We start from the raw sequence: 27,923 nt of genomic DNA on the forward strand, positions 1-27,923 counted from the left end.
AGACTACATAGCCTATAGCATATAGAAGACCTTTTATTATACTTTTACGGTGTTTTTATATAGATTTACATATTAAATTGCATCCGCTAGTTAATGATTTGCAACACCAATCTAAGACTTAAAATTCAAACCTCAGAAGAGTGATTTATGAAGTGATAGTTAGTATCCTGTACCACCAGAGATACAGTAGTATTATTCAAGCGGCTTTTGTACTACCAATATTAGACATTATCTGGTACTACACTAAACAAGACGGGTTGCCTCAAACCGACTCGGAGTTTCTTTAGTGTGTGTTTGTTTGACACTCTACTTCCCTCTGCTGGACATGCTTTTAAATTAACGGAAAGAAGGAGGAAAATATGGCCTGGTACATATGGACGAGAAAAGTAGCCTAGGCTATGTGATGTAATTTTAGATCAAAGATGTGTATTCCAAATGGACAAACAGAACTAGCCTATTATTTTCCTCTGGCAGACATATAATAATTATTATAATTTCCTATGTAGCCTAACACTGCTATATAATTTTTAGCTATTATAGAATGTTGGCCAGAACGTCATGCTGATTCAGCTATTATTAAATGCATAATAAATATATGACATTTAACACAGTTTAATTTTACAGTGCATGGAAGTTTAAATTTTTTATGTTTGGATCAAGAATTGATCCTATGCTCTTGTTTTAATGAACAATAATATTTGAGTTATAAACTGTTTGATGAAATGGTTGTTTGTAGTGTACATTGCTGTGTAAAGAACACAAGAGGGCAGCAGCAGTTCATCGTTAGAATGCAGATTTTCAGCCCTGTGATGATTTGGAGCAGACGAGTTAAAGAGAACTGTGATACAATTAAAAATATGGAGTATCACTTAGCACGCTGGAATACTTGATTCAGATCGGTCAACAGCAGCATTGTGGGGTCAAATGTAAAAGATGATGCAAAAATATCTAGCATGTGCAGGATGATGATGCATTGCCAATGTGTTATTAAAAGAAATTTAATTGTTATAGTACAAAATGTAAAATATAAATTGCCCATATTTTGGCAATTATTAGCATATTTTAGTTATAATAGAAACAGTGAAAACAATTTCAAAGAATGACTCATCGTGCCCCTGTTATCCGATACAAAATAATCGGCATAGGCTACCAACAAGACGAACATTGCACTAGTATTGCAGTAGGTCTATAGCCTAATTAATAAAGTTAATTATTTTTCCTCTATGTTCGTTAACTCAGGCTAGATGACGCCAGCTGCGACTGTATTAAACAAAAACGAGCAAGCGCTTTTTTATTAAGTTAACAAAACAAAAAAATAAAACTATATATATATATATATATATATATATATATATATATATATACATGGGGGTTTTATATATATATATATATATATATATATATATACATCGATAATTACCATGGATGTATGGAGAACCAAGCCTGCAAAAAATGTAAATAAATAAATAAAAATAATAAATAAACAAATGGAATAAATTACTTGAAGAACGGCAAATTATTGACCAATTAGAATCAAGTACCTGGCACCGTTACCAGGCTGATTTCCCATAAACCAACTGAAAAGACAGCCTAACCAGCTAAAAACAAAACCCACGTAAAACCAGCCAACAGAGCGGCTTGACCTGGGTGGGAGACCAGAAAAGCAATGTTTGTTTGTTTGATTCCCACAGCAAGACGGTCTGAGGTATAAACCCAAAAAAGTGCAGACGAAATACTAGACCGCTTCCTCTATAAACGCGTGAAGTCAAGACCTCAGCTTTGTAAAGCCGCCATGAGACCATCTGCATTCTGATCATTTTAAGCTGTGCTGCGTCCAGCTGTTTTTAAAGGCAAAAAAGAACGCAGAAATCCTCTGCGTGTGTGAACGGCCCCTTAAAATTAAAGGCTTTAGGACCACGCCTGTCCTAGAAGGAGGAGTGGGTGAAGGCGTACGAGTAGAAATATTTCACTGTCGCACTTTACAGCTGTAGAAAAGCACAGAAAAGTTTAGAAAATGTCCGGCGTGGCATCAACACTCGCTAGGAAGAGAGCGCTGGCGGCTGGCTTTGGGACGAACACCAATGCCGTGAAGTACCTGAACCAGAACTTTGAGAGTCTGAGAAGTGAATGTCTGAGCCGCGGGGAGCTCTTCTGTGATTCAACATTCCCAGCCGCTCCCGAAACTCTGGGCTTCAACGAACTCGGTCCACGATCGTCAAAAACCAGAGGTGTTGTGTGGAAAAGACCTGGGGTAAGTTCCTGTCAAATCAACATGTAGATTTACCATAGTAATTCATCATATACCTAGGTACAATTATATCCATCTATCCAAATATCTATCTATCTTGGCATGGTGGCATGAAGCATAAACTCTTAGGGTACTTTTCTTAAAAAGCAATGTCTGCCAACATGACTCATCTCATGAGTATTTGAATAGAAAATTCTAACATTTTAAGTACTAGTTGTTGTTTTGTTTTTTTGGAAAACTTCATGTCAATGCTTTTTCACTAATCCTGCAGGAACTCACCTCCAGCCCTGAGTTTATTGTTGGAGGAGCTACAAGAACAGATATTTGCCAAGGAGGTTTAGGTAAGTAAACACCACTGATATGTGCAATATAACAGTCCAACGAGTGTTCATTATGAGGAATAACCAGGAGGAGCGTGTAAGATTGAACAATTGTGTCTTTCATTTTATGAAGCGATCTTGGAATTGTCTTGTTCTTATTACATTTTCAGGAAATCCCTTCTAAGCATGTGGAAACATTTTAAGAAGCACGCCCACTGTCTTTGAGTATTCTGTTCCCCTTTAATATTGCAATGCTGTCTAATAAGTGAGACCCAGTATAGTTACTCAGACATCAGAGAAGTTTTGTGCACTTTTTTGGATGAAATCCCAGCCATTGCTGTTTTTAGCTCCTCTGTTTGTTTGTGTTTTACTTGCAATTAGTTTGAGTCGTATGGAGAAATCTTCTGTATGTGTTCATAAAGCGGGTGTAATATGCACCATTGAATAACACAGGGAACGATTCCTGTAAAATCTGCCTCACAAGGCTCCCTATTATATTACATCTAAATCCGTGTATGTGCTAGTAGTAGGTGCACCAAATTTTTGAATCTCTTTTGTATCTTTTAAAACTTATGAATGATTATGGTGAAGTGTGGATGAATGCTTTTTTATATATATAAATATATATATATATATTTATATATATATATAGACATGTTTTATATATTTGACTTTAATTACTTTTTTGTGCATTTGGCTGCATATGAATTTCTTTACTTGGTTTTATTGATTGTATTATTTATTTTATTTTTATTTATTTTATTTGTTAGTTCAGTCTACTTGAGTTATCTAATTATATGCATAGGTTTGATTGAAGAGTCATGCAATACTTGTAGCCTCGCTAAACACTCCAGAGAGTCATAAATTATTGCATGAAATGAAATGCATAGCAATGGTTTCATTCTTTTAGAATGGGAAATAGTGCTAAAATAGTTTTGACACTGGTTGAGGAAACTCACCATTAAGACTGATAGTTTATCTGTTACTACAGTAACACTTTCAGTGTTGTTGTACATAGTGGTATCACTAGGAACATAATGTCATAGCTGTGTGAAAGATGATTCATACCTAGGAAACCGTTTTTTCAGCCCTGTTAGTTAAAGGCATTTTGAACCCTAATCAGCTGACACGTTGGGGGAAGAATCTGAAAGGCTGCTAGCTAAACTGAGTCGTCTTTGTAAAGATTGCGGAATGCAAAGGATATTTGGGCAGGACAAACTGTGTAGGCCTACAACAAACTGCTGGAGGATAGAATCTCAGCGCTTGCAATTGAGCATGTGGGAAGTGAAGTCTTAAAGGGATAGTACACCACAAACATGAAAACTCTGTCATCATTTACTCACCCTTGTGCGATTAAAAACCCTGTGGTTTTCTTTCATCAGTGCAACATAAAAGGAGGAACTTTAATTTATGTAGAATTTGGACTTGAAGTCATAATGTTTTGAACTGCTTTTACTCATGACTTTGCGTAATATTTACGTCTCTGCTTTGGTAAAATGACAATTTTCCTTATGAGTATTAAAGGGAAAGTTCACCCCAAAATTAAAATTCTGTCATCAACCAATTCTTTATTGAACCTCAAGTTGTTCCAAACCTGTATGAATTTCTTTCTTCTGCTGAACACAAAAGAAGATATTTTAAAGACTATCGGTAACCAAACAGTTCATGACTTTGATAGTATGGGGAAAAAAATACAATAGAATTCAATGTGGCCCATTAACCGTTTGGTTACCAACATTCTTCAAAATATCATAATTCAAATTCATAGAGTTAATTAAAACAGAATTTTCATTTTTGGGTGAACTATCCCTTTAAAATTCATAATACCTTTGCAGCTGTTAATTTTGGTAAAGTTCATAAAACCTCCAAAACTACAACTATGTTTTCTTTCTGCAGGTGATTGCTGGCTCTTAGCGGCCATTGCCTCACTAACCCTCAATGAAGATGTTTTGGCTCGTGTCGTACCATCCAACCAGGGCTTTGGGCAAGACTATGCAGGAATTTTCCACTTTCAGGTAAACAAAGTAAATAGTATGTTAAAGGTGCTCAAAGCGATGTCACGCGTTTTTTAGGCCAAAACATTTTTTGTCACATGCAACAAACATCTCCTCACTATCCGCTAGCTGCCTGTCCCCTGAACACGCTGTAAAAAAACACGGTCTCTGCAGACAGCCCAGGCTCCACAAACGGCAACAAAAACAAACTGGGCTTACCCGCACCACGAAACATAACAAACTGTTCCAGCCAATAACCGATAAGAAGGGTTTGGGGGGTTAGTGCGCGAATGAGGAGGAGGGAGGATCTAGCTAGCCTTCGTTTTGTTTGACAATACTTTAAAGGTCAACAAGAAGTGATGTCACCCGACATCGCTTAGAGCACCTTTAAAGTTTAACTTAAAGAGAAATCTGTTGAATACTTAGGCTGTTTGAAGAGCCGATCAAGTTTTAAAGAATCAAGCCCTTCTAGGATGTTGATAAGGTGTTGAGTGGTTGCTAAGTGGCTGCTATGGTTTTCTGGGAGGTTGCTTGGGATTTCTAGCTGGTTGCTCGGCACGTATTAGACAGATAGATGTCTCTATCTTTAACAGAGACTCAGTTTGGCTCGGTTTTATGGGTTGGAATGGCGGAAAGTTTTTGTCAGGACAGGAAGTCAAACTGACGCATAAGACGGACAGCATTGATCCCAGAGGAAGTGCATGCTGCACAGTTCCTCTGTGTGCTCAGCCTTGCTGTATTTTTAAATTCTACTTTTTGCCATGCCACTGAGTTTAATTATATTTAAATCATTCCCAGTTTATAACTGTAAGTGATGCCAGAGATGATTCACAGGACTTTGAGACTGTGCTTTGGCTCTTGATTCTGTGTTATGAGGTTGTATTTTAATTGTCATCTGCTGTGATTCCTCCATAATTTAAGTACATTTGTTTTGATGGTTGCAGTTGTGGCAGTATGGGGAATGGGTGGATGTGGTGGTGGATGATCGATTACCCACTAGAGATGGAGAACTGCTGTTTGTTCATTCCGCCACAGGCTCTGAGTTCTGGAGCGCCCTGCTGGAGAAGGCCTATGCAAAGTGAGTCATATATTATTTTTTGGGGTTTGGGATGTTTCACTTGTGTCATAATAACAATCACAATTGCAGTCTAGCTTTTCAGCTTATGCTCACCAAAGCATTTATTTCATCAAAATCAAAGTACTTGATACAGTAAAACATTAATATTGTTTTTCTATTTTAATTAATGTTTTAAATGTATAAAAAATCTATTTGAATATAATTAAATAACTTAAATAATTTTTAGTGTAATTTATTCCTGTGATTTTAAGCATCATTAGTCCAGTCTTCAGTGTCACATGATCCTTCAGAAATCATTCTAATATGCTGATTTGCTGCTCAAGAAACATTTCTTATTATTCTCAATGTTGAAAAAGCTCGTACTGCTTCATATTTTTGTGGAAACCGTAATGCATTTTTTAAAGATTCTTTGATGAATAAAAAAATAATTTTATACATAATAAAACTATGTTCTGAATTCATGCACATAAACATTGTTCAAATTTATGTATAGAATATAGATTTATTTATTTTTTTGTTTTTATGCAATCTTAAATATGTGATTACAGTTTTGCAAAGTGTTTTAGTAAGTCATGCACGTATAGCACCCAAATATCACCCAAACACATTTTTGGACATTCTCATTAACATTTTTATCAATACCAACAGAAGGTAAACAATTATTGTAGTCTATATCAACAGAAGGTAAACAATGATTGTAGTCTATATCACTATTTTTGCACACTCTCCCTCAGAGTGACACTGTGTTCTCTCATTCAGAGTGAATGGGTGTTATGAAGCTCTGTCTGGAGGTTCCACAACCGAAGGTTTTGAGGATTTCACCGGTGGGATTGCAGAAATGTACGAATTGAAAAGCGCACCATCCAACATGTTCCAAATCATCAGGAAGGCCCTGGATTCGGGAGCTCTGTTGGGATGCTCCATAGATGTATGAGGTCTTCAGCACACCTAAAGATGTTAAAGGAATAGTTCACCCAAAAATGAAAATCCTGTTGAAAAAGATGCAGTGCTTATATTACCAGTTCTTTGTTCCTACAGATCACCAGTGCAGCAGACTCTGAGGCCGTTACTAATCAGAAGCTTGTGAAAGGACATGCTTACTCTCTTACTGGGGCAATTGAGGTTATTTATTATCTGAGTATCTTTCTTTGAGAGGGGGGGGGGCTTGGGTATACATATTTTATATGTATAATCTATATACAATTTTGTCAGATTAATTATCGAGGTCGAAAGGAGAAGCTGGTCAGAGTTCGTAATCCTTGGGGTCAGGTGGAATGGACGGGGGCCTGGAGTGACAAGTAAGACCCAACAATTTAATACAAGATTAAAAATAACTTAATTTGTTAAAATCTGTATCATATTTATGCATGAGCTTGAAATTGAGCATTTATAGTATTATACAGTAGAATATTCACAATATTGCTTTACCTTATGACTTAATTATATCTATGCACCCTATATTTTAGCTCTTCTGAGTGGAGCGCTGTCGATCCATCTGAACGTGAGATTGTGAAGGCAGAAGATGGAGAGTTCTGGTAAAATCTAATTCAGTTAAAAACCATAAAACCACAACACCAAAGCTTTTCTTGGAACAGTTTTTCACTTCCTGTTTGCATTTGTGCAGGATGTCGTTCTCAGATTTTGTGAGGCACTATACTCGCTTAGAGGTCTGCACTCTGACACCAGACACGCTGTCCTCAGACTCTGTCAAACACTGGAGTGCATGTAAATTCGATGGCACCTGGAGAAGAGGCTCTACTGCTGGTGGATGCAGGAACCATCCATGTAAGCATGTTTATATTTATTTGACATTAAAGGTGAAGTGTAATTTCCTGACCGCTACTTGCACTAAATGGAATTGCAATCTGTTTTAGTGGGCATGGCATAACAACATCAGCTCCACCAATTCCATGAGTTTGGGGAGGGACTATCTGTCACGGTGGCATATTAGAAAATGTCTAGAAGCACAGTTTGTACTGTATGTATGTAATCAGTTACTTTAATTGTCATCTTAATTATTTGTCTTCCAAAGACACCTTCTGGATGAATCCTCAATTTAAGATCAAACTAGAGGAGGAAGATGATGATCCTGATGATAATGAAGTAGGCTGCAGTCTGGTGATTGGCTTGATTCAGAAGAACCGGCGCAAAATGAGGAAGTCTGGAGAAGACATGCACACCATTGGCTATGCCATCTATGAGGTGGGGTTGCTAAGATACAAACGATTTATGTGTTTGTTATTGTAATGTTTATGTGAACAACATGTGAAGGGTGCTGTTTATATACCTATTCTTTTTGCTTTCTTTCTAGGTGCCTTCACAGGTGAGCACAATGAAAAAACCTCAAAAGGATTTTTGCAAATGAAAATGTGGAGCATTAACATAAATAGTAGAAACTGTAAACATATTTCAAATACACTTTTTAGTAATTATTAACCACTGAGCAACCACTCAAAACTCCCAAGCAACCATAGTAATGCTTTAGCAACCACCTACAACATCCTAGCAATGTAGCATTGACTTTTGCACAGGTAAAACCTACACACATTTTCTTCAAAAAATGCAAACATCTAGTTTATTCTTCCTCTGGTTCTTGATCGCCTCATTGCAGTTCCACGGGCAAAAGGAAGTTCATCTGGATAAGAATTATTTCCTGAGCCACGCTCAGAAAGCTCGATCTGAGACCTTTATTAACCTGAGAGAGGTCAGCACCCGCTTTAAACTTCCTCCAGGAGAATATCTCATCGTCCCTTCCACATTCGAACCGCACAAGAACGGAGACTTCTGTGTGCGTGTGTTCTCCGAGAAACAGTCTGAGATGCAGTAAGGACTGTCTTGTTTTATTGAATCAAAAATTATTGATAAGCTCTTAATAAGATCATGTTCTTGTAGTGTCTTCAATCTGTGATCAAACAAAAATAGTATTACTATACAAGTGACCTTTTTTTCCTCAATAATTCAACGGTCTTAAAGGGATAGTTCACCCAAAAATGAAAATTTCCCTTATTAATTACTCACACTCATGTCGTTCCAAAAACGTAAGGCATTCGTTCATCTTCAGAACACAAATGAAGATCTTTTTGATAATCTCTGTGATTTTTGTCCCTCCATTGACAGCCTACGCAATTGACACTTTCAAGCACCAGAAATGTAGTAAAGACATCATTAAAATAATCCATGTGACGCTAGTGGTTTAACCTCAATTTTATGAAGCGACACGAGTGCTTTGTTTGTGCAAAAAACATTGAGGGTGAGTAATTAATACGAATTTTCTTTTTGGGTAAACTAACCCTTTAAGCCATTTAAGAAAATGAAACCTGTATTGTATATTGTATTATTTGTTTTATGGTTTATTTATATGTATATAAATTATTATTGTTTTTAGGGATGCACCGAAATGAAAATTCAGAATTATTTTAAATCTAAATTTAAAATAAGAAATTAATAATTATATATATATATATATATATATATATTAATTTCTTATTTTAAATTTAGTTTTTTGTATAATTGTATTATCTTGAGATCTTTTAATTAAATTCCATAATTTAATAAATCTGAATTTAAAAAATACAAGCCAATAAAATAAAATAACCTTTTATTTAAAGTAATTCAAAAATTTGACAGAAAATAATATTAAATATCAATATATTCATATCAATATAAATATATTTTTCTTCATTAAGTTCTATGCAACAGAATCTGATTTAAAAGTTTTGTTTTTTGACCAATTATCAAAATAAAGTAGTCTTACAAAGCTATAATTATCAGAGCATGTGAGCAGATAGCAGGGCCAGCACGGCTATACACAGCACTGTAGGGATATTGCATTCAGAAATGAGTCCTGAGAAATTTCATGTTGGCACGTTTTTCCAGTGAGCGTGAATGGTACATGAGTGGTGCGTTTGGGCCGTGAGCAATTGAGCAGAGAGCGCAGCACACACACACACACAGGTTGAACACAAGGTGTTTCTCAACTGAAAGACTGAATCCTATGAAGGCTGCATATATTGGCTGCCACGTCATCAAACTTCGATGAAGGCCATCTCAATTGGAAGGATCCTTGGAAGGCAGGCTTCGTTTCATGTCCTTAATTCGGCCTGTTTTGAAGGATGCATCGGATGTATCCTTCACGGCCTTAAATCACCCACAATCCTATGCACACATTCCAATTCACGAAAATAAACTCACCGAGTCGGCTCTGAGTTTATTATGAAATGTAAGACAAAACTAATGTTTTCGGACATGAAAGCATAGATTGTTACTTTTATTTTGCTGTAAATTAATCACTAATTAAACTGACAATAATGTAAGCCACTGGGAGATTATCTGGAGGCCACTGGCCATCTCCAAACCTTTTCTGTAAAATGACATCTGTGTTTGCTTTCCAAACTCAAAGTGGTTTCAGTTTAATATGTTGCAGATTCATTTCATGATGATAAATAATATTGATTATAAGAAATAATATTAGGCTTGTTTTTGAAGCCCTGGTTGCTTATTTGTCTCGCGAGAGTTGGCAACACTGACGGAACATTGAGCACACAGCGCACACACACAACAGTCGCTTCAAGTTCGAACTTGTGTATCTTCAGAAGCGGGGCCGCCCTTAAATTTACAAGCAAACATGTTGCGCCAAAGTGAAACTGGTCTCTGAAAGGAAGAGCAGGTGGCATATTTTCAGCCTTTTTTCTCATTCGGACAAAAAGCGAAAATGCCATTTCGGTGCATCCCTATTATTTTTATTATATTATCATTCGATTTTTTGAAAGGGGGGAGCTTATCTACTATCCCTGTCTCTCTTATTTCCTCCAGACAATGTGATGACCCTGTAGAGGCAAACATAGAAGATGTAAGTCCCATTTTCCTTTGTGTCCCATTACACATTTTTCCTCCTTTGTGTGAATTATGGGAGTAACTTCTGTTAAACTGTAAACAATCCTCTCTATACACGCAATTAGCTTAAACAAAACAACAACTGGGTACAATGAAGCGACATTATTCTACTCACCCATCTGCCATTGTACGTTTAAGTAAACTTACAAGTGTTATAGAATTAACAAATTACTTTCAACAGACCATGAATTAACACAAAAGCTTGATTCTTTCTGCAGCAATATTACGGATGTGTTAAATATCACTGTAGTAATATATGTCTGTATTATGTAGCATGCATTATCTTTATCAAAAATGTTCACTAACTTTAGCATTGAGTGATGTTTCAAAGTGCTTTCTGTCATTTTGACAGATTTGTCTGCTTTAGAAACATTCCAGCACTGCTATTAGGGATTAGAAGAGAAAAGGGGAGACAATTACATTTTAAAGCATCCGTGTGATAACCTGGAAGAGACGTGAGGATTTGGGGAGAATCTTAGTGAATTTTTTGTGAATTCCAGTGAATTAATTCATGGGATATATCATAAAATAAAGCAGACCCTGTCAGCATTGGGTTGCAAACAATGATAGAAATAAAAGAGCTAGATCTTTTTGCAAGCATTATATATTTTAATCAGAATAAACTCAAAATAACACTTCAAGAAATCTAGGAACAAAAACAGGGTAAACAGAACAACCACAGAAACAACTAGAACTGAACAAAAACAACTGAAAATGAGAACTATGGGTACGTTTACACAACGATGTACTAAAAACGGAAAAGTTTTTCCTTTGTGTTTTTCACGTACAGATGTCAATGTTGTACAGATTGTTTCAAAGCAGCTTTACAGAGATAACAGGAAAATAATGTTGTAATAGTATTGTTAAATATAAAATCATAGTCGGTATAGGGTCTAACATACATGTTTGTCGATTTAGATGATTGTCTGAATGTTCAAATCACATGAGGGCAAATCAAACACTATGGCAACCAATGACAGACACAAAGGAGACTGAACTGGGAACAGTGCAAATCTAACAGGCTAACAACTCAAACCCAGAAACAGACGTTACAACATCCACAAATGTGCAGTATATGTTGTGTTTTTTAATATTGTTACAGTGGAATACAAATAAAATAATCTGGAGGAAAAGAATACAGCAACTGAAAAGAGCTCTTGCCACAGCTATTTTTGTGATACTATGTCACATTAAAATACCAAGCGTTGGGATATTCTTCTGACGTCTGAAAATAAAACATGAAGGAAAAATGAAAACATATTCAGTCAAACTGACGATAAGGATTAATTATTGCATAACCTTATAATATGAAATGATTTGTTTGTCTATTTGAGAAGAAGCTCCCCAAACCGGAAGTGTCTCCCATAATTCAAAACGCAGTAGGCTCTTCAGGAAAAATGTGGATAATATTGCCATTTATTACTGTGAATATCATCAATAACGCTCTTTTCTGTCTCCTCAGGACACAGTGCCTGAAGATGAGGTTGATGCTGGCTTTAGGGGACTGTTTACGAAACTTGCTGGAGATGTGAGTTATTTTAGACCCTGCATAAAGGCCTGTTCATTTCACACCAAGAACAATTACGATAACTATAACAATAACTCTTAATAGCATCCACAGCAGCGCACAATATCATTCTGTTTATTCTAAGCACACGCTGCAGTTTTGTCGTCTGCCGCTTTAAATACTCAAGCTTTTTAAAACAGAATGGATTCTGATTGGCTGTCACAGTTTATATCATTCTGATTCAAACAATATTGTCCCTCTGTGCCGTTATCATTTAGTTGTGGCGTGGACTCTGCTATTCTTTTATATGTGGAATGATTTTTACAAATACGTTTTATCGTTATAGTAATTGTCCTTGGTGTGAACGGGCCTTTATGCTCATGGATTACTTTACTTGATAAACATGTAAAATGTAATAATGTTTGCTCTTATCTAAGGACATGGAGATCTCTGCCATTGAGCTGCGAACAATTTTAAACAGAATAGTCACCAAAAGTAAGTATTTTCTTTGTACATAATTATTTTAAAAAAGATATTTAGTAAACAATTTGTCTTCTCTGTACAGGAACAGATATAAAGACAGATGGTTTCAGTTTGGATACTTGTAGAGTCATGGTGAACCTCATGGATGTATCCTTTTACAAATAGTCCAACAGCCAGTTGTTGTTAAATTAGTGTTTCTGAGTGTTACAATCAGTTTGACTTAACTCTAGTGCAGGAAAGTGGCAATGGTAAACTGGGGTTATCTGAGTTTGCCACTCTTTGGAAGAAAATTCAAAAGTATCTGGTCAGTTTGTCTCAAATTTTGCATAGAAACTTTTGCTTCTCATGAGCTACAGTATCTTGGGGTAACATCCTCGTTCATCCCTTTTTTAGGTAATTTATAAGAAGAGTGACATGGATGGGTCCGGCTGTATGAGTACACCAGAGATGCGAATGGCTTTGAAAGAAGCAGGTACGCTGACTGTTGACCTTCATTCAACTTTTAATTTTAAAATTAGTTTTTACACAAGGATTAAATGAATTCTGATACATGGCAGTCAGTATATTCCTGAAAGTTATTTGCAAGCAGCTAAACAAACTTTGAGTTTATCAAAGTAACTTGATTTTTTTGGTAATCATTTCACAGGATTCTCTCTGAATGACTGCATTCATCAGAGTCTGGTTGCACGCTATGGAGACAAAGACATGACCATCGACTTTGATAACTTTGTGTCCTGTGTGATGCGCCTGGAGATGATGTTCAGTAAGAGCAGTGATTTCTTAATTCTGATTGGTTGTGATCGGTTTTAAGGGTCTTCATTTTTTTTTTTTTTTTGTATGGTTAAAAAGTACTTGAGGTTTGTTGACCGCATTACAGTTGTGTATCACTTTACTACATACTTTCTGAATTGTCTCAAGTTATGTTTTTAACTTTTACTTAAAATCTTTTCATTTTCAAGTGCCCCTATTATGCTTTTTCGATTATTACCTTTTATGCAGTGTGTAAGATAGCTGTTTGTGAATGTAAAAGGTCTGCAGAGTTTTAAAGATCAAAGTGCACAACAAATAGTTATCGTCTCCTAAAAGAAAGAACCGATTCTGAAACAAGCCGGCAGTAATTCCAGTCTTATTTTGCTGCACGAACCCTCGTGGGTTTGCACAAATATGAATAAAGCCAGTCTATGGTCTTCATTGGCTGCCCACAAACATCTACTTTGACCCACCCTCAAACCCTGTAGTTGTAGCTGAGGCCTAGAAGAGTTTATATTGTTGACATGTTGAGAAGACGCCGCTAAAATCAGAAAACTGTTTGTATCCCTGTGTGCACAAGGGCTGAGGAAGCCTCTGGAGCTTAAATTCAGATACGGTAATAGCCGTTCCGATTTGGGACATGTGCTGTAAAAGGTAGATGAATCAAAACGGACTGGGCCAGTCTGACCAATCAGAGCAGAGCAGGCTCTGAGAAAGGTGGGGTTTAGAGAGACTGGATCCTTTATCAAAGTGTTTCTGTGAGGAAAAAAGGTGATGCTGCAATGTATATAGAAAATATTTCTTTCATACTATATAATGTGATTTATATTCCTTTCTGTTTTTATAAATTAAACTTCAACAGCAATTTGACAAAAAACATTTTTGTTTAACTTTTTGTAGAAGCGTTCAAGAGGATTGATGCAGAAGACACTGGGTTCATTGAGTTGGACTTCTTCCAGGTACGCAATGTCTTGCAATCTAGGAGTATATCTTAATGTTTATACATTTTGTGTTTGTGGTTTATATGGTTCTTTTTCTTTTTTTCAGTGGCTGTCATTTGCTATGATTTAAATGGCCAGAGGATTATTATGAATTACATTTTTATTGCGCTAGTTACCTTACACGGATAACAATCATATAGATAAATGCTTAATTAGTATAGTGGGCCACCTGGAATTTGTAAATGTGTCCATTGTACTTTGCTACACAGATTCAAGTATAGTTGGCTGTTGTTTTATTTGTAATGGACTTTTCTCTTATTTTGGTGCTTGCAAGGCATCACTGTTTTTCTTTTTTGCTGCTGATGTGATCCGAGACCAAATTGTGTGGGTTGTTGAGGAGAATTCTGCAATTATTTTAAGTTATCAGACAGATGATTTTCACCTGATCTACGATACAACTGTTGAATAAAATCCCAAGAGGGATCCAAGCCATATATGGGGGCCAGATTTATTGTATCAAACTTGGAAGTGGCCAGTAAGCAACCACCTAGCAACATTTTAGAAACTGCATAGCAATGCTCTGGCAATGACCCACAACTCCCTAGCAGCTTGTTTGTGTGAGCAAGCACTGCTCACAGTTAAGAGAATGTTAAAACCAAATAAGACATTTAAGAAAATGCTAATGTATTTCCTTTTGAAATTTGAATAGGACCTATCTTAATGATATAGCTACAAAAATATATATAAAAATATAGCCACATTATCACGACAAAGAACCATGATTTGCTGTTGATAGTCAATTCAGATGTTAAAAGCCACAAAACTATCATTTTGATTTATGTGGTTTTTAATGCACATACTCTACTCAAACTTTAGTTTGTAGATAATTTATAGTGCTAAGATAAAAATGTTTGTGAACTTTTATACTTTGAATGAAATTCAAGATTTGTCCTAAACCAAATTTACTTTATTTTATTTTATTGCTGCCTTGCAAGCATTGGTATTTCCTTGTGTACCATTTGGAATTTAGAAAACGTGTACAATACAAAGCCTTGTTGCTTTAGAGAAACAAATAAAGTTATCTTTTATTATAACATGCTCTTCCCAGTGTTCAAATTATTAAATTACTTTCAAGGGTTTCGACTTTTAAGGAGAATTTCTGTCAATATTTTTATCACTTTCCGGCCAACTTAAAACGTTTGTTGCTACTGTAATATTTGAAATTTCTTATGAAAGTATATGAAATAAATAATGTAAAAAATAATATTTAGTTTTTGTTTTTACTTTAGTTAGGAATGTTCAAGGCTCAGCTAAATGGGTCAGACCCTTTCAAATCCACAATTAATTCAGATCAGGCATTTGTATCCGTTATGTTGTGACAGGTGCTCTTGTATCGCTCCGCCTCCTCTCTGGACTATCTCTCACACACACACACACACGCACACACACTGAAGCTCTAATACACGCGTGTGTCGATTATCTTTCGGACGAATAGAACTGTATATTTGACACATTCCCATCACAGAAGAGACAGACAGGACCGCAGTTGCAAGGCAAGTTTAGCGATTCTTGTATTTCTAACCTCAGTGAATCACGTCGAGATTTATTTAGCTTTATTCTGTCCGTGTTGTTGGTCTCCGTCGGCCTGCTGTCAGTCTGTCGCATTAGACACTTTAGTTAGTGTTAGATATACTGTTTTGCATCTTGAAGCTTAAAAACGAAGTAGTAGCTATCGCTAAAACAAATTGCTGTTAAGTTGAAGTTAATAATAAAGTGAACGGCAGTGATTTGCGGAGGTTTAATGGAGTAATTAACAACACCAAGACAAATGTTTGGCATTCCTTACATTTTAGAAAAGAAATGTACAGAACAAGACACCAAATAAATCGCCCCTAAACGTGTTTTTAAAATGTTAGGCTACATTTTGATGGAGGTTTAAAACAGAACTGTCCTAGTTGGTTGATTTCTCGACGTTTCAGTAGTTCTCGTATGTGTTTGTTTATATACTGTACGATGCAGGCTGTGATTCGTTTGTTGAAATGAATGGGAGGCTCTCAGTTTGTGTTTGATCCATCATTTATATCGAAATAAGATGCCAATGGTGTTGCATAAAAGTACTGTATTTGGCATGCAAATATTTAAGATTGAGAAACAGACGACTTTACAAACATTATGCACATATTATCCACATTAACATGGTAACACATTTACTTGTGCCTATAATGTTTAACAACCACAAAGTGTCAAGATACTTTTTGTCTTTATTTTGAACAGTATTTAAATTTGTATTATCATTTACATGTATACTGTAAATTAAGGTTTATGGGATCTCAGCATCAGTGTTAGTCTTTTGAAAGCTGGTGTAGGCTACTGGATTGACATTTACATGTACATTTTTTATTTGTCTGTTTTTTTTATATATGGCAAAATGCAATGTCCAGACAAAGGCACAAAAATGATGTTAGAGTGATATGGAGTGAGTTAATAACTAGAGTGAGATGTTAAATGTGGAGTGAGTGTGAATCATCTTGGTATCAGTTTTGCTATTTATACCCGGTCTGCATCTCACCGCTCCAGCATGTTCACATATGGAGGAATCTCAGCACAGATCAGTGCTAACAGGCTAAAGGCAGATGGCGGAGGTTCTTTTGAGCAGGCTTTACACTTCCAGAACCAGGATTTTGAGGCCCTCAAACAGGAATGTTTGGAAGGGGGCTATCTGTTTGAAGACCCCTGCTTTCCAGCCGAACCGCCCTCACTCGGTTTCAAAGAACTCGCTCCACATTCCTCCAAAACCCAGGATGTGGAGTGGATGCGCCCCACGGTACGGAAAAAAAGCTCCATTATTAGATGTGCTTTAAGGGTTAGGTTACTCACCCTCATGTCATTCCAAACCAAATCTTTCTTTTCTTTTCTTCGTGGAACACAAAATATGGTATTTTGAAAAACTGTTTTGTTCCATGCAATGAAATTCAATGACAATATTGGACCACGCTGACTTTCATTGTCTTATATTGTCTTAATGCTTATATATTCACTACCTCTTAGTCTCTTATGCTCACCAAGGCTGCATTCATTTGATCAGAAATAGTAAAAGTAGTAATATTGTGAAATAGTAATACAATTTAAAATAAAGCTACATTTTCAGCATCATTACGCCAGTCTTCAGTGTCACATGATCCTTCAGAAATCATTCTAATATGAAACATTTCTTATTATTGTCAATATATTAAACACTTGTGCTGCTTAATATTTGTGTGGAAACTTTGATTCATTTTTTTCAGGATTCTTTGATAAATAGAAAGAATAGTATTTATTTAAAATAAATGTTTTTTGTAACATTATAAATGACTTTACTGTCACTTTTGATGAATTAAAAAAATCTTACGGTAGTGTATATTCTGTAGTATAGCAGTCTAGACAGCAACATGCTCTTCATTGTGGGCCTGCCCATCGCTGCAGTCTGAAGGACTCCCCCCTTCTCTCTAGTCTCTACTGCAGCTGTTGCCACTATTATAAAGTTGCATACACATGGATTATAACGTTTCTGTCGACACACTTAGTCAAAATACACATGCCTCCTCTGGAAGAAGGAAGGCCTCATTCAGACTGGTCATTGTTTTTTCTTTAAAGAATATAAATATGTTTTTCAGGCAACATAGAGTGGCAGCAGTACTTGTGCTCATGTCATTCCAAAGCCTGTTATTTTTGTCAATAATATACGAAATATGTTCTTTTCCATACCAGGGTTATTATAATTAACTAAAACTAAAGCCGGAAAAAAATGTTACTTGCAATAAAAAAAACGATAACTGAAAGAAAAAAATATATATATATAAATATATAAGTAATTACGACTCTATTTCACAAGTCTTATTTTTCTCACAACTGCAAGTTTATATCTCACAATTCAGACCTTATAACATGCAAATGCGAGTTTACATCTTACAATTCTGACTTTCTTTTTCACATTTCTGAGGAAAAAAGTCACAATTCTTTTATCACAATTTTAGTATGGAAGCTTGTTTAAGCCACAGGAAAAAAAATAAGAAGGTTATTTTGACTTTTTATTTCACAATTCTGACTTTTTTTTCTTGCAATAGCGAGATTACATCTCGCAATTCAGACTTTATTACACGCAATTGTGAGTTTATATCTCATTCGCAATTGCGAGAGGAAAAAGTCAGAATTGTGAAATAAAAAGTCGCAATAAACTTCTTTGTTTTTTTCCTGTGGCTTAAACAAGCTTCCATACTAAAATAACTATATACTGTAGATAAATAAATTCAAAAACATTAACAAATAAAAATGACAAAAACAAAATTACTGAAACTTTCAAATGAAAATGGGAAATACAAAAGTAAAAACTAATGCAAAATATAAAACAATTATCTCTCAGTTTATGCTAAAATAACACTGTTCCATTCCACGGCAGTTCATCAAAAAGGTAACAACATAAAAACCTGTTAAAAATTCTTAGACATTTATCCTTTGTGTACCATACAAAAAAACATAGTGGTTTGTAATAACATGAGGGTGCATTTTTTTTTTTTTTTTGGCTAAACTATTCCTATAAAGTCTTGCTTGCTTCAATCTTGCTAGGAATAAAAACCTTTAGGCTTCCAAATTCCAGTGTCAGTCCCTCTAATCCCTCGTTTTCTGCAGGAGCTCTGTGATGATCCTCAGTTCATTGTGGGAGGAGCTTCTCGGACAGACATCTGTCAGGGAGCTCTGGGTAAGTGTTCTGCCTCTACAAAAGTCACCCAGTATAGTTTCTAAGTGTTGGTGCACTGCAGGAAATCGCCTCTAAATGATTCTGTGGCTGTACCAGCAAACTTGAAGCATGAGTCACGATAGAAAGAGCAGCTCATATAACTGACCTGAGGCGTGTCTGCATGTGACTCATCCGTTTCCCCCTGACCTTGAGTCAGTGTATGTCTGTAATCGTGCCAACTTGTTTCACAGATTTTTGTCATTTTTATGTTACCGCCCTTGTATATGACATATGCCTGGTTTCTATTAAGCTAGTGTAAAACAAGCAAATACATTACAAGTCTGCGCACACATACTCATTCTTTATTGTTAGTATTTTCCATGTTTCTCAATAACAGAGTAGTCATCAAAACTAGGAGATAACTTATCTGTATCTCTGTATGTTTGCTCCTATGACATTAACTGCTTTAAAACTCTCAAATTCACTACCAGGTGAAAGTCTGCACAAACATACTCATACTTTGTTAGTATTTTCCATATTTCACAATAATAGAAAGTTCATCAATGTTAGGAAAAAACATAAATGTAATAATGGAAATTCTAAAGTGACCAAAAGTATTAAACCATTCAAAATCTCTATATTTGAGCCTACATTTCCTCAGGCTGGGCCTGCCACCGGCCCCTTGTGGAAAATTCCTCTGCTCTGAGGTGGAGATCTGAGTGGGATGTAAACAGGAATGGGTACACACAGGCCTCTCAGAGAAAATAAACCCCACCCCTTTCTTTGTGTCCCCCTGTTGGTCATAAATTGACAGTTCAACTGCTGTGTTGTATTGAAAGACAAAATATTAAGGGCATTTTATTCAGGGACTTTAGTATCACAGTTTAAAAAGCTTTTTGAATAAGTGCCATTATTTCTCGTTGCCTCATCTGTTATATATATATATATATATATATATATATATATATATATATATATATATATATATATATATATATATATATATATATCGTTTTCTTTTTACTTTTTCCTGTTTAGGTGACTGCTGGCTCCTCGCTGCTATAGCTTCTCTGACTCTAAATGAAAAACTCCTCTACAGGGTTGTACCTCATGGCCAGAGCTTTCAGGATGACTATGCTGGAATATTCCACTTTCAGGTTCTGAAACACACTATGCATGCTCTAAAAGTAATTTTTTTAAATGATAAAACAAAATCTAAATATTGTGTTATTTTTTAACTTTATTAATCAAAACCATTCTAAAAATAAAAAAAATAAATGGATCACAGTTTCAACAAAATATTAAGCAGTACAGCTGTTTTCAACATTAATAATAAGAATAAGAAGAACCAAATTATTTCTAAGGAACACTAAGGACCTGTTTAATCTGGAATTCTCTCAGCTTTTTCTTCATAGAGTTGCTTGTTTCTGTTCTGCAGTTCTGGCAGTTTGGCGAGTGGGTCGACATTGTGATTGACGATCGACTCCCGGTCAAAGACGGAGAGCTCATGTTTGTCCATTCAGCAGAGGGAAATGAGTTCTGGAGTGCCTTGGTTGAAAAGGCCTATGCAAAGTATGTCCTGATAGACATTTTGGTAAAGACCAGCAAATTTTGTTCTTACTAAACAAGAATAATTTACAAAAGTGCACTTATACTGTCTCTGTCTTAAGAAAGATTTTCTCATGGTGTGTGTGTGTGTGTGTGTGTGTGCGTGCGTGCGTGCGTGCGTGTGTGTGTGTGTTGTGCCAGGTTAAATGGCTCCTATGAAGCTCTCTCTGGAGGCTCCACCACTGAGGGTTTTGAGGATTTCACCGGAGGCGTCTCAGAGATGTATGAGCTCCGGAAAGCTCCGAGAGACCTGTACCGAATCATCGGCAAAGCCCTGGAGAGAGGCTCCCTGCTGGGCTGCTCTATTGATGTGAGAGCTTTATTCACTTAAGGGATACTTCACTCAAAAATTACAATTGTTACCTACTTGAACTGATGTTGCTAGAACCCAGTAAGATTTTGTTTTCCACTTTTGATGCAAATATTTTGCTGTTCTGCTGTTAATTTACAATGTAAGATGATAAGGATGGTTTTGGGGCTGTCAAACATATACACTACCCTTTCATTTTTTTCTTTCTTTATTATTATATTCATAGTTTTGAATGTATGTGTGTGTGAAAAAATATATATATACACACACACACACACACACACACACACAAGGATGCGTTAAATTGATCAGAATTGACAATAATGACTTTTACATTATCACAAAAAATGCCTCTTTCAAATAAATGCTGTTATTTTGACCTGTCTATTCATCAAATAATTGTGGGGGGGAAAGTATCTCAGTTTCCAGAAAAATATTAAGCAGCACAACTGTTTTCAACATTGATAATGTTAATTCACCAGTAAATTAGCATATTAGAATGATCTGAGGGACACTAAAGACTGGAGTAATGATGCTAAAACTTCAGCTTTGACATCGCAGGAACAAATTGTATTTTTTAAAAATATTGATTTATATTTTTTATTAACTATAAATATTACTTAATTTTACTGCATTTTAAAAAAATAAATGCAGCATATATAGCCTATATATTATAAATAAATATTTCATTATTTTTCAATTGATTGCTTTATATCCCTTTTATATAGGTAATCTCGTTTTTCTTTTAACTTTTATTCACATGAATTTATTTACCTATTTTTAGATTTATATGAATTTGTTATTTATAATTGTTTTCCAGATCACCAGTGCCTTTGACATGGAATCGGTGACGTTTAAGAAGCTGGTTAAGGGCCACGCTTACTCAGTGACTGCTCTCAAACAGGTAACGCTCCTAGTGTATGTTGATAATCGACATATCGGAGTTAAATTTTGTGTGCTTTCGTGTGTGAGATCTCTCTCCTCTTTGATAGGTGGAGTTTAGGGGCCACACGGAGAGGCTTATCCGTATCCGTAACCCGTGGGGTCAGGTAGAATGGACGGGGGCCTGGAGTGATAAGTAAGAAATAACACAGACATACTCATTCAGTTCAGCCCAAGTCATTGAGTAAGAAGGCCGTGTATGTTCCCTCCTCAGCTCTCCTGAATGGGACGAGATCGATCCATCTGAAAAGGATGACTTGCACCTACAAATGGAGGATGGAGAGTTCTGGTGAGCTGTATTAGCAATACAAATTGAATTTGACACAACAGTAGACCAATAAGCATTGTGTACTCTCACAGTCACAGCATAAAGAAACGGCTCTCTTTGTCCCCAGGATGTCATTCAGTGAGTTTTTGCGGCAGTTCTCCAGGCTAGAGATTTGTAATCTGTCCCCTGATGCTCTGAGTGATGATGACCTGAGCCACTGGAACACCATCAAGTTTCACGGTGCCTGGCGGAGAGGAAGTACCGCAGGAGGCTGCCGAAATCATCCCAGTGAGTTACACCCCATGTCCAGCAATTGTATCGGTTTAGGTCACAGTGAGGCAGTATTGGTGGTCATAGTGGGAATCTGTACTACATTCATAGGCTTTACAAATGACCATATGTTTTGAAAAACATTATACAAAGATTCTGGAAGAGGAAATGTTTGGATATACTCTACATATTGGATGTACAGTCACTTATGCTCACAGAGGCTGCATTTATTTGATCAACAGTACAGTAAAATAAGTAATATTGTGAAATATTTGTAATTTAAAATAACTTTTTTTATTATTTGAATATATTTTAAAATGTTCAGTAGCCATTAGTCTTCATCGTCACACAATCCTTGGTTTACTTCTCAAGAAACATTTCTTATTTTTAATGTTGAAAACCATTTTGCTGCTTACTATCTTTGTCGTAATATCTTGTCTTCTTTCTAGGATTCTTTGAAGAATAGAAAGTTCAAAAGAAAATCATTTATTTGAAATTGAAATCATTTGCAACATTATAAATGTCACTTTTGATCAATTTAATGCATCCTTGCTGGATAATATTAAGTATTAATGTAAAGTAATAATTTCTTTTAAAAAAAAAAGAAATCTTACTGACCACAAACTTTTGAACAGTAGTGGATTAAAGCATCATATCATGAACAAGATGAACAATTATTAATGCATGAATCAAACTCAGCTACCAGCTTTACCTGGGATTTGAACCCCATAACTGTATCTGTTCCTGTACTATTTGGCAGACACATTTTGGATCAATCCACAGTATAAGATCACGCTGCTGGAGGAAGATGATGACCCGGAGGATGAAGAAGTGGCCTGCAGCTTACTGGTGGCTTTAATGCAGAAAGACCGCAGACGGCACCGCCGCCACGGCCAGGACATGCACACCATCGGTTTTGCGCTATACGAGGTAAAGAGGTCCCTTTCCAACATGTTCAGATGTTTGTTATGCTGAACAAGCTGCCTGTCTTAATAAGATAATCATATTTATATGCACATTTTGGAATATTGCAAGAACAGGTAGCAAATTAAAAAGGACTTCTTCCTGACAATGTTTCCATCCCATCGATGTGTTCAAGTAAGAACTGGCAAACTTGGCTCAGTTCATGAGGACGAGATGCACTGTAGGACTGAAAGCAGCTGGTGGCCACCAAATATTGATTTCTTAACTTTTTGCTTATTGTTTTACAAAGTTAGCTTGGTGTTTACAAAGCTAGTTGTTTTCTTACGTTGTAAAATATTTTCCTTTTTTTATGTAATTATTAATTTAGAAGTAGTTAATTAAAAAAAAAATTTTCATTGTTAATTACAAAATAATACAAAATATTTTTTTCTTTCCATTTCTTTTTTTTCTTCTCCTTGCAGATTCCTGAAGAGGTATGATCCTATGTCAATAATTTCTTTGTTAAATAGGTTTGACTATCATTATGGCTTGTGTACTTCCATATACAGGTCATTTATTTTTTAAATGGAAGATTTGAAGATTGTATTCATTGAATTATTCACAGTGAAATAACAGAACCGTAACTTTGCAAACCGCACAGATTTATAATTTCTGTCTGTCTGCAGTACGCAGGCTGTCAGAATGTGCACCTCAAAAAGGACTTCTTCCTGACAAACTCATCAAGCGCCCGCTCCGAGACCTTCATCAACCTGCGCGAGGTGAGCACCCGTCTCAGCCTCCCTCCTGGGGAATACATCATCGTCCCTTCCACCTTCGAACCCAGCCAGGAGGCTGATTTTGTCCTACGAGTCTTCACAGAGAAGCAGTCAGAGACACAGTGAGTTTGTGTTTGAGAACTTCAGGCATTTTTGAGATTACTCGCCCTCTTATTGTTTCTTTCCAATGTTTTTTTTTCCCCATAAACAGTGGACAAAGACAAAATAGCACCATAAAGCGACACACACTCACACACACACACACATTTATATAAAGAGAGAGAGTGCACAGAAAATTGTAGTATTTAAATGATTGTGATAATTTTTTTCTTTTTTTAATATAACTACATTTGCATATAATAATATAGTGCATTAGTCACATTGAACAACTACCATGGTGCTATTTTTGTTGTATGGTAATTTTCTATGGTAACATTTCCTGTTGTACGCCTTTTACGCGGGGTGTTTGAGAGAGATGGGGAGCAGGATGCAATTGCAACATTAACTTTTATTTAAACAAACAAATGAAAAGTAAATCCAGGCAAAGGGAGATGTAAATCCAAAAAACAGGGAAAGGTAAGCAAAAACCGAACTGACAACACACGCAAGACATTCAAAATGGACAACACCAGACACTGTACAAGGGAAACACTGGGGTATAAATACACATGGTAACGAGACTAACTAGGAACAGTTGGTGGAAATCAATCACTGTGGAAACAAACAAGGGTTACTATAGAAACAAAGCAAAATGGGAACTAAACTTGGGAAGTGAACACTGGAAACAATAGAAATAACGCAAGACAGTGGAAATGAGACCAGAATCGTAAGTGTTATATGGGGAAAAAAGAAAATTGGGTTTGGAATGACACGAGGGTTATTAACCCATTACCTTCAATGCAAATTGTTTTCTCTTCAAAGGGAGTTGGATGATGAGATTTCAGCTGACCTGGAGGATGAGGTAAGATTTGAATCTACATTATCATATAAACTTTCTGACAAAAAAATAGATGCCAAGCGCTTTAGAGTGTAAGTTCATACTGTTAAATAAATATGGTTTCTTTGGTTTTCTTATAGGCAGAAATTACAGAAGATGACATTGATGACTCTTTCAAGTCCATGTTTGGGCAGTTGGCTGGAGAGGTGAGTGAATATATAAAAATGGTCCTAATGTTAGATTTGTGCATGTAATTGGTCATTTTTTGTCTTGTTGTTTTAGGATATGGAGATATCTGTCCGTGAACTCAGGACTATTCTCAACAGAGTAGTGTCCAGACGTGAGTAACACATAACAGTTTGCTCACACTTGGAGTCGACTCAGTCAAAATGAACCTGTTTAACTGAATTGAATGAACCATTTCTCTCTCAGACAAGGATCTAAAGACAGATGGCTTCAGCATGGAGTCCTGCAGAACGATGGTCAACCTCTTGGATGTATCCTTCACTATTTAAAAGAGTATTCTGGGTTTGATACTAGTTAAACTCTATTGACAGAATCTGTGTCATTCTGTCGATTACTACGGAAAATCATTTTTCAGTTTGTAAACAGGCAGTAATCCTGTTTACATTAATGCAAATACAATGGAAGTCTATATTTAAGAAATTTAATAAAGCAGAAACAATTTTTTTTTTGCTTTAAATGCCAATGGCAGCAGAAATACTGGATATAACTTTGTACAAAAAGGTTAGTAGTATATGTTAATAATATAACAAATAATTTATTCTGGAACAATGCTTTGCTAAATAATTTTCTGTGGTAATTGACATCATGTCAGTTGTGATAACCTGCGTCAGTGTTTGTTCTTGACTCTGTTCATCAGAAAGATGGTAGTGCACGTTTGGGTTTAGTAGAGTTTCAGATCCTCTGGAACAAAATAAGGAAGATGCTGGTGAGTGGAGGCCCCTTTTTTCTTTTTTATATTCTTTTTACATCTTAGCCTACTGAATAAAACTTACATTGTGTTTCCCACAAATTCTGAAATGTTTATAGATGATTCTTTATAGTGTTCACTAGAAATAATTCATGCAATTTTTTTCCACTCAGGGGATCTTCAGAGAGTTTGATATTGATAAGTCAGGGACTATGAACTCTTATGAGATGCGTATTGCTGTAGAATCAGCAGGTAAAGAGACTTTATTGGCACAAACTCACAAACAGGGCCCAAAAACTTGCCACACCTGCCAATGAAGGGTGAATTAAGATAATTTGCTGTCCATTAATATTTATCAGCCATAATTGTATTTAAAGAAATGAACACTTGTATTCAGTACAGTAACAGTATAGACAGGGTAGACGTTTATAATATTACAAAATATTTCAATTTCAAATTAATGCTGTTCTTTTGAAGTTTCTATTCATCAAAATACTGAAAAAACAGTACATTAATGAATCACAGCACTTGCATATTGTCGCCTTATTGTTGTTTTGATCGCTTAAACGATGTTGTTTAAACGTAATGGCTGCTGAAAATTCAGCTTTGTCGTCTCAGGAATACATTTAAAATGTATAAAAATAGAAAAATGCAGCCTTAGTGAGAATATATTTTAAATGCAGAATCATTTTAAATGCAGCCTTGGTGAGAATAAGAATCGTCTTTCAAAAACATTGGAAAAAAAATCTTAACAACCACAAACTTTTTAGTGATACATAATGGTAACACTTTACAATAAGGTTCCATTTGTTAACATTTCTAAACTACATTAGTTTACATGAATTTACAATGAAAATAATTATAAAGCATTTATTAATCTTAATGTTACTTTCAACATTTACTAATACATTACTAATATCAAAAGTTTATGTATCTATTAACATCATTTAATGGACTTGAGCTGAAATTAACAATAAACAGCTGTTTTTATTAACTAACATTAACAAAGATTAATAAATACTGTTACAAACAAATTACTCATTGTTAGTTAATGCATTAAGTAGTATTAACTAATTGGACCTTATTGTAAAGTGTTACCATAATCTACTCTGAAAGCCCATCCTGTTCACTTTCTTTACAGGCTTTAAACTCAACAATAGACTCAACCAGATCCTTGTTGCCAGATACGCTGAGAATGAGGTCATTGATTTTGATAACTTTGTCTGCTGCTTGATCAAACTCGAGTCCATGTTCAGTAGGTGTTTCTCTTTGAATCACATGGTGCCTTTTAATTATTTTAAATTTCACTGAAACACGTTATGCTAGAGCCTTCATAGTCTTGCACTTCCTTGTAGGAACTTTTCAGGAGTTGGACAAAGATGGAACGGGAACGGCTGAGATGAACTTGTCTGAGGTGCTTTGGTTTGATTTCTTGATTACTCAAATGTTCAAATATCTACAAAACGCTTATCATTCTTTCTCCCTTTTGTTTAGTGGCTCTTTATGACCATGTGTGGTTGAGGGAAACCCTTTCATTAATGTCCAACTCAAGAACCTGCTGCAAAGTGCCTCAATGCTGAATTCCTCATGCAACAATCTCATTTCCACTATAACCACATTAGAATAAAGTGCTACTAGTTTTTTAAAGGATTTATTAATATAACATATTGCAGTTACACTACAAAGGAAACCCCTCTAGTGTGAAACACAAGAGAAGAGGACCTCCACTCACCGCTTCTCTAGGACTGATGGAATGGCTGAGAAACATCATGTGCATGGGATAAATATCAAGTGAGCTTCAAGTTTTGCATTTGTCCAAAAAGAAGACCTGCCTTGGTTTCCAAAAGGTTGTGTACTGACAGTGCCACAGTGTACTTCATGTTCTCCTAAAAGATGAACTAATGCATCCTGTTAAAAAAGCTTTAGATACATAATGCAACAATTGTGTAGGTATTGTCCCTGACTTCCTATGATCAGAGCTTTAGAATAAACTCTGTTGTTAAAATTGAACTTGTTCTACTTCATATGTTCTGATAAACAAGTCTTC

General features: G+C 35.8%; 2 protein-coding genes across 3 annotated transcripts; both read left to right on the plus strand.

Moving 5' to 3' along the window:
• The first annotated feature begins 1,737 nt into the window (after positions 1 to 1,737).
• capn2a (calpain 2, (m/II) large subunit a) lies at positions 1,738 to 15,308 on the plus strand. The gene is made up of 21 exons (XM_077196949.1): positions 1,738 to 2,251; positions 2,520 to 2,589; positions 4,465 to 4,583; positions 5,507 to 5,640; positions 6,400 to 6,568; positions 6,679 to 6,762; positions 6,853 to 6,938; positions 7,107 to 7,175; positions 7,265 to 7,425; positions 7,673 to 7,842; positions 7,952 to 7,963; positions 8,252 to 8,463; positions 10,453 to 10,489; positions 11,996 to 12,061; positions 12,478 to 12,535; positions 12,606 to 12,670; positions 12,759 to 12,827; positions 12,917 to 12,995; positions 13,170 to 13,286; positions 14,174 to 14,232; positions 14,321 to 15,308. The coding sequence occupies exons 1-21, from the start codon at positions 2,015 to 2,017 to the stop codon at positions 14,342 to 14,344; spliced, it is 2,097 nt and encodes a 698-aa protein (XP_077053064.1). The 5' UTR covers positions 1,738 to 2,014; the 3' UTR covers positions 14,345 to 15,308.
• Positions 15,309 to 15,655: 347 nt separating this feature from the next.
• Positions 15,656 to 27,886, plus strand: capn1a (calpain 1, (mu/I) large subunit a). 2 transcript variants are annotated; one of them, XM_077196947.1, is made up of 22 exons: positions 15,656 to 15,767; positions 16,792 to 17,038; positions 18,880 to 18,949; positions 19,967 to 20,085; positions 20,367 to 20,500; positions 20,678 to 20,846; positions 21,667 to 21,750; positions 21,839 to 21,924; positions 22,003 to 22,077; positions 22,184 to 22,344; positions 23,087 to 23,256; positions 23,712 to 23,723; positions 23,916 to 24,127; positions 24,927 to 24,966; positions 25,083 to 25,148; positions 25,225 to 25,282; positions 25,375 to 25,439; positions 25,826 to 25,894; positions 26,050 to 26,128; positions 27,018 to 27,131; positions 27,232 to 27,290; positions 27,371 to 27,878. In XM_077196947.1, exons 2-22 carry the CDS (start codon positions 16,793 to 16,795, stop codon positions 27,395 to 27,397), a joined length of 2,115 nt encoding a protein of 704 aa, XP_077053062.1. In that variant the 5' UTR covers positions 15,656 to 15,767; position 16,792; the 3' UTR covers positions 27,398 to 27,878. The 2 variants fall into 2 exon arrangements, with proteins under 2 accessions (XP_077053062.1, XP_077053061.1); XM_077196946.1 differs by lacking the exons at positions 15,656 to 15,767; positions 16,792 to 17,038; positions 18,880 to 18,949; ... (6 more) ...; positions 22,184 to 22,344; positions 23,712 to 23,723 and having other exon boundaries at positions 23,179 to 23,264; positions 27,371 to 27,886.
• Positions 27,887 to 27,923: the final 37 nt, after the last annotated feature.

This window comes from Siphateles boraxobius, unplaced genomic scaffold (assembly GCF_051911475.1).
Source record: "Siphateles boraxobius isolate OS27281-9 unplaced genomic scaffold, OSU_SipBor_1 37, whole genome shotgun sequence".
In the NCBI taxonomy this organism is placed as follows: Eukaryota; Metazoa; Chordata; class Actinopteri; order Cypriniformes; family Leuciscidae; genus Siphateles; species Siphateles boraxobius.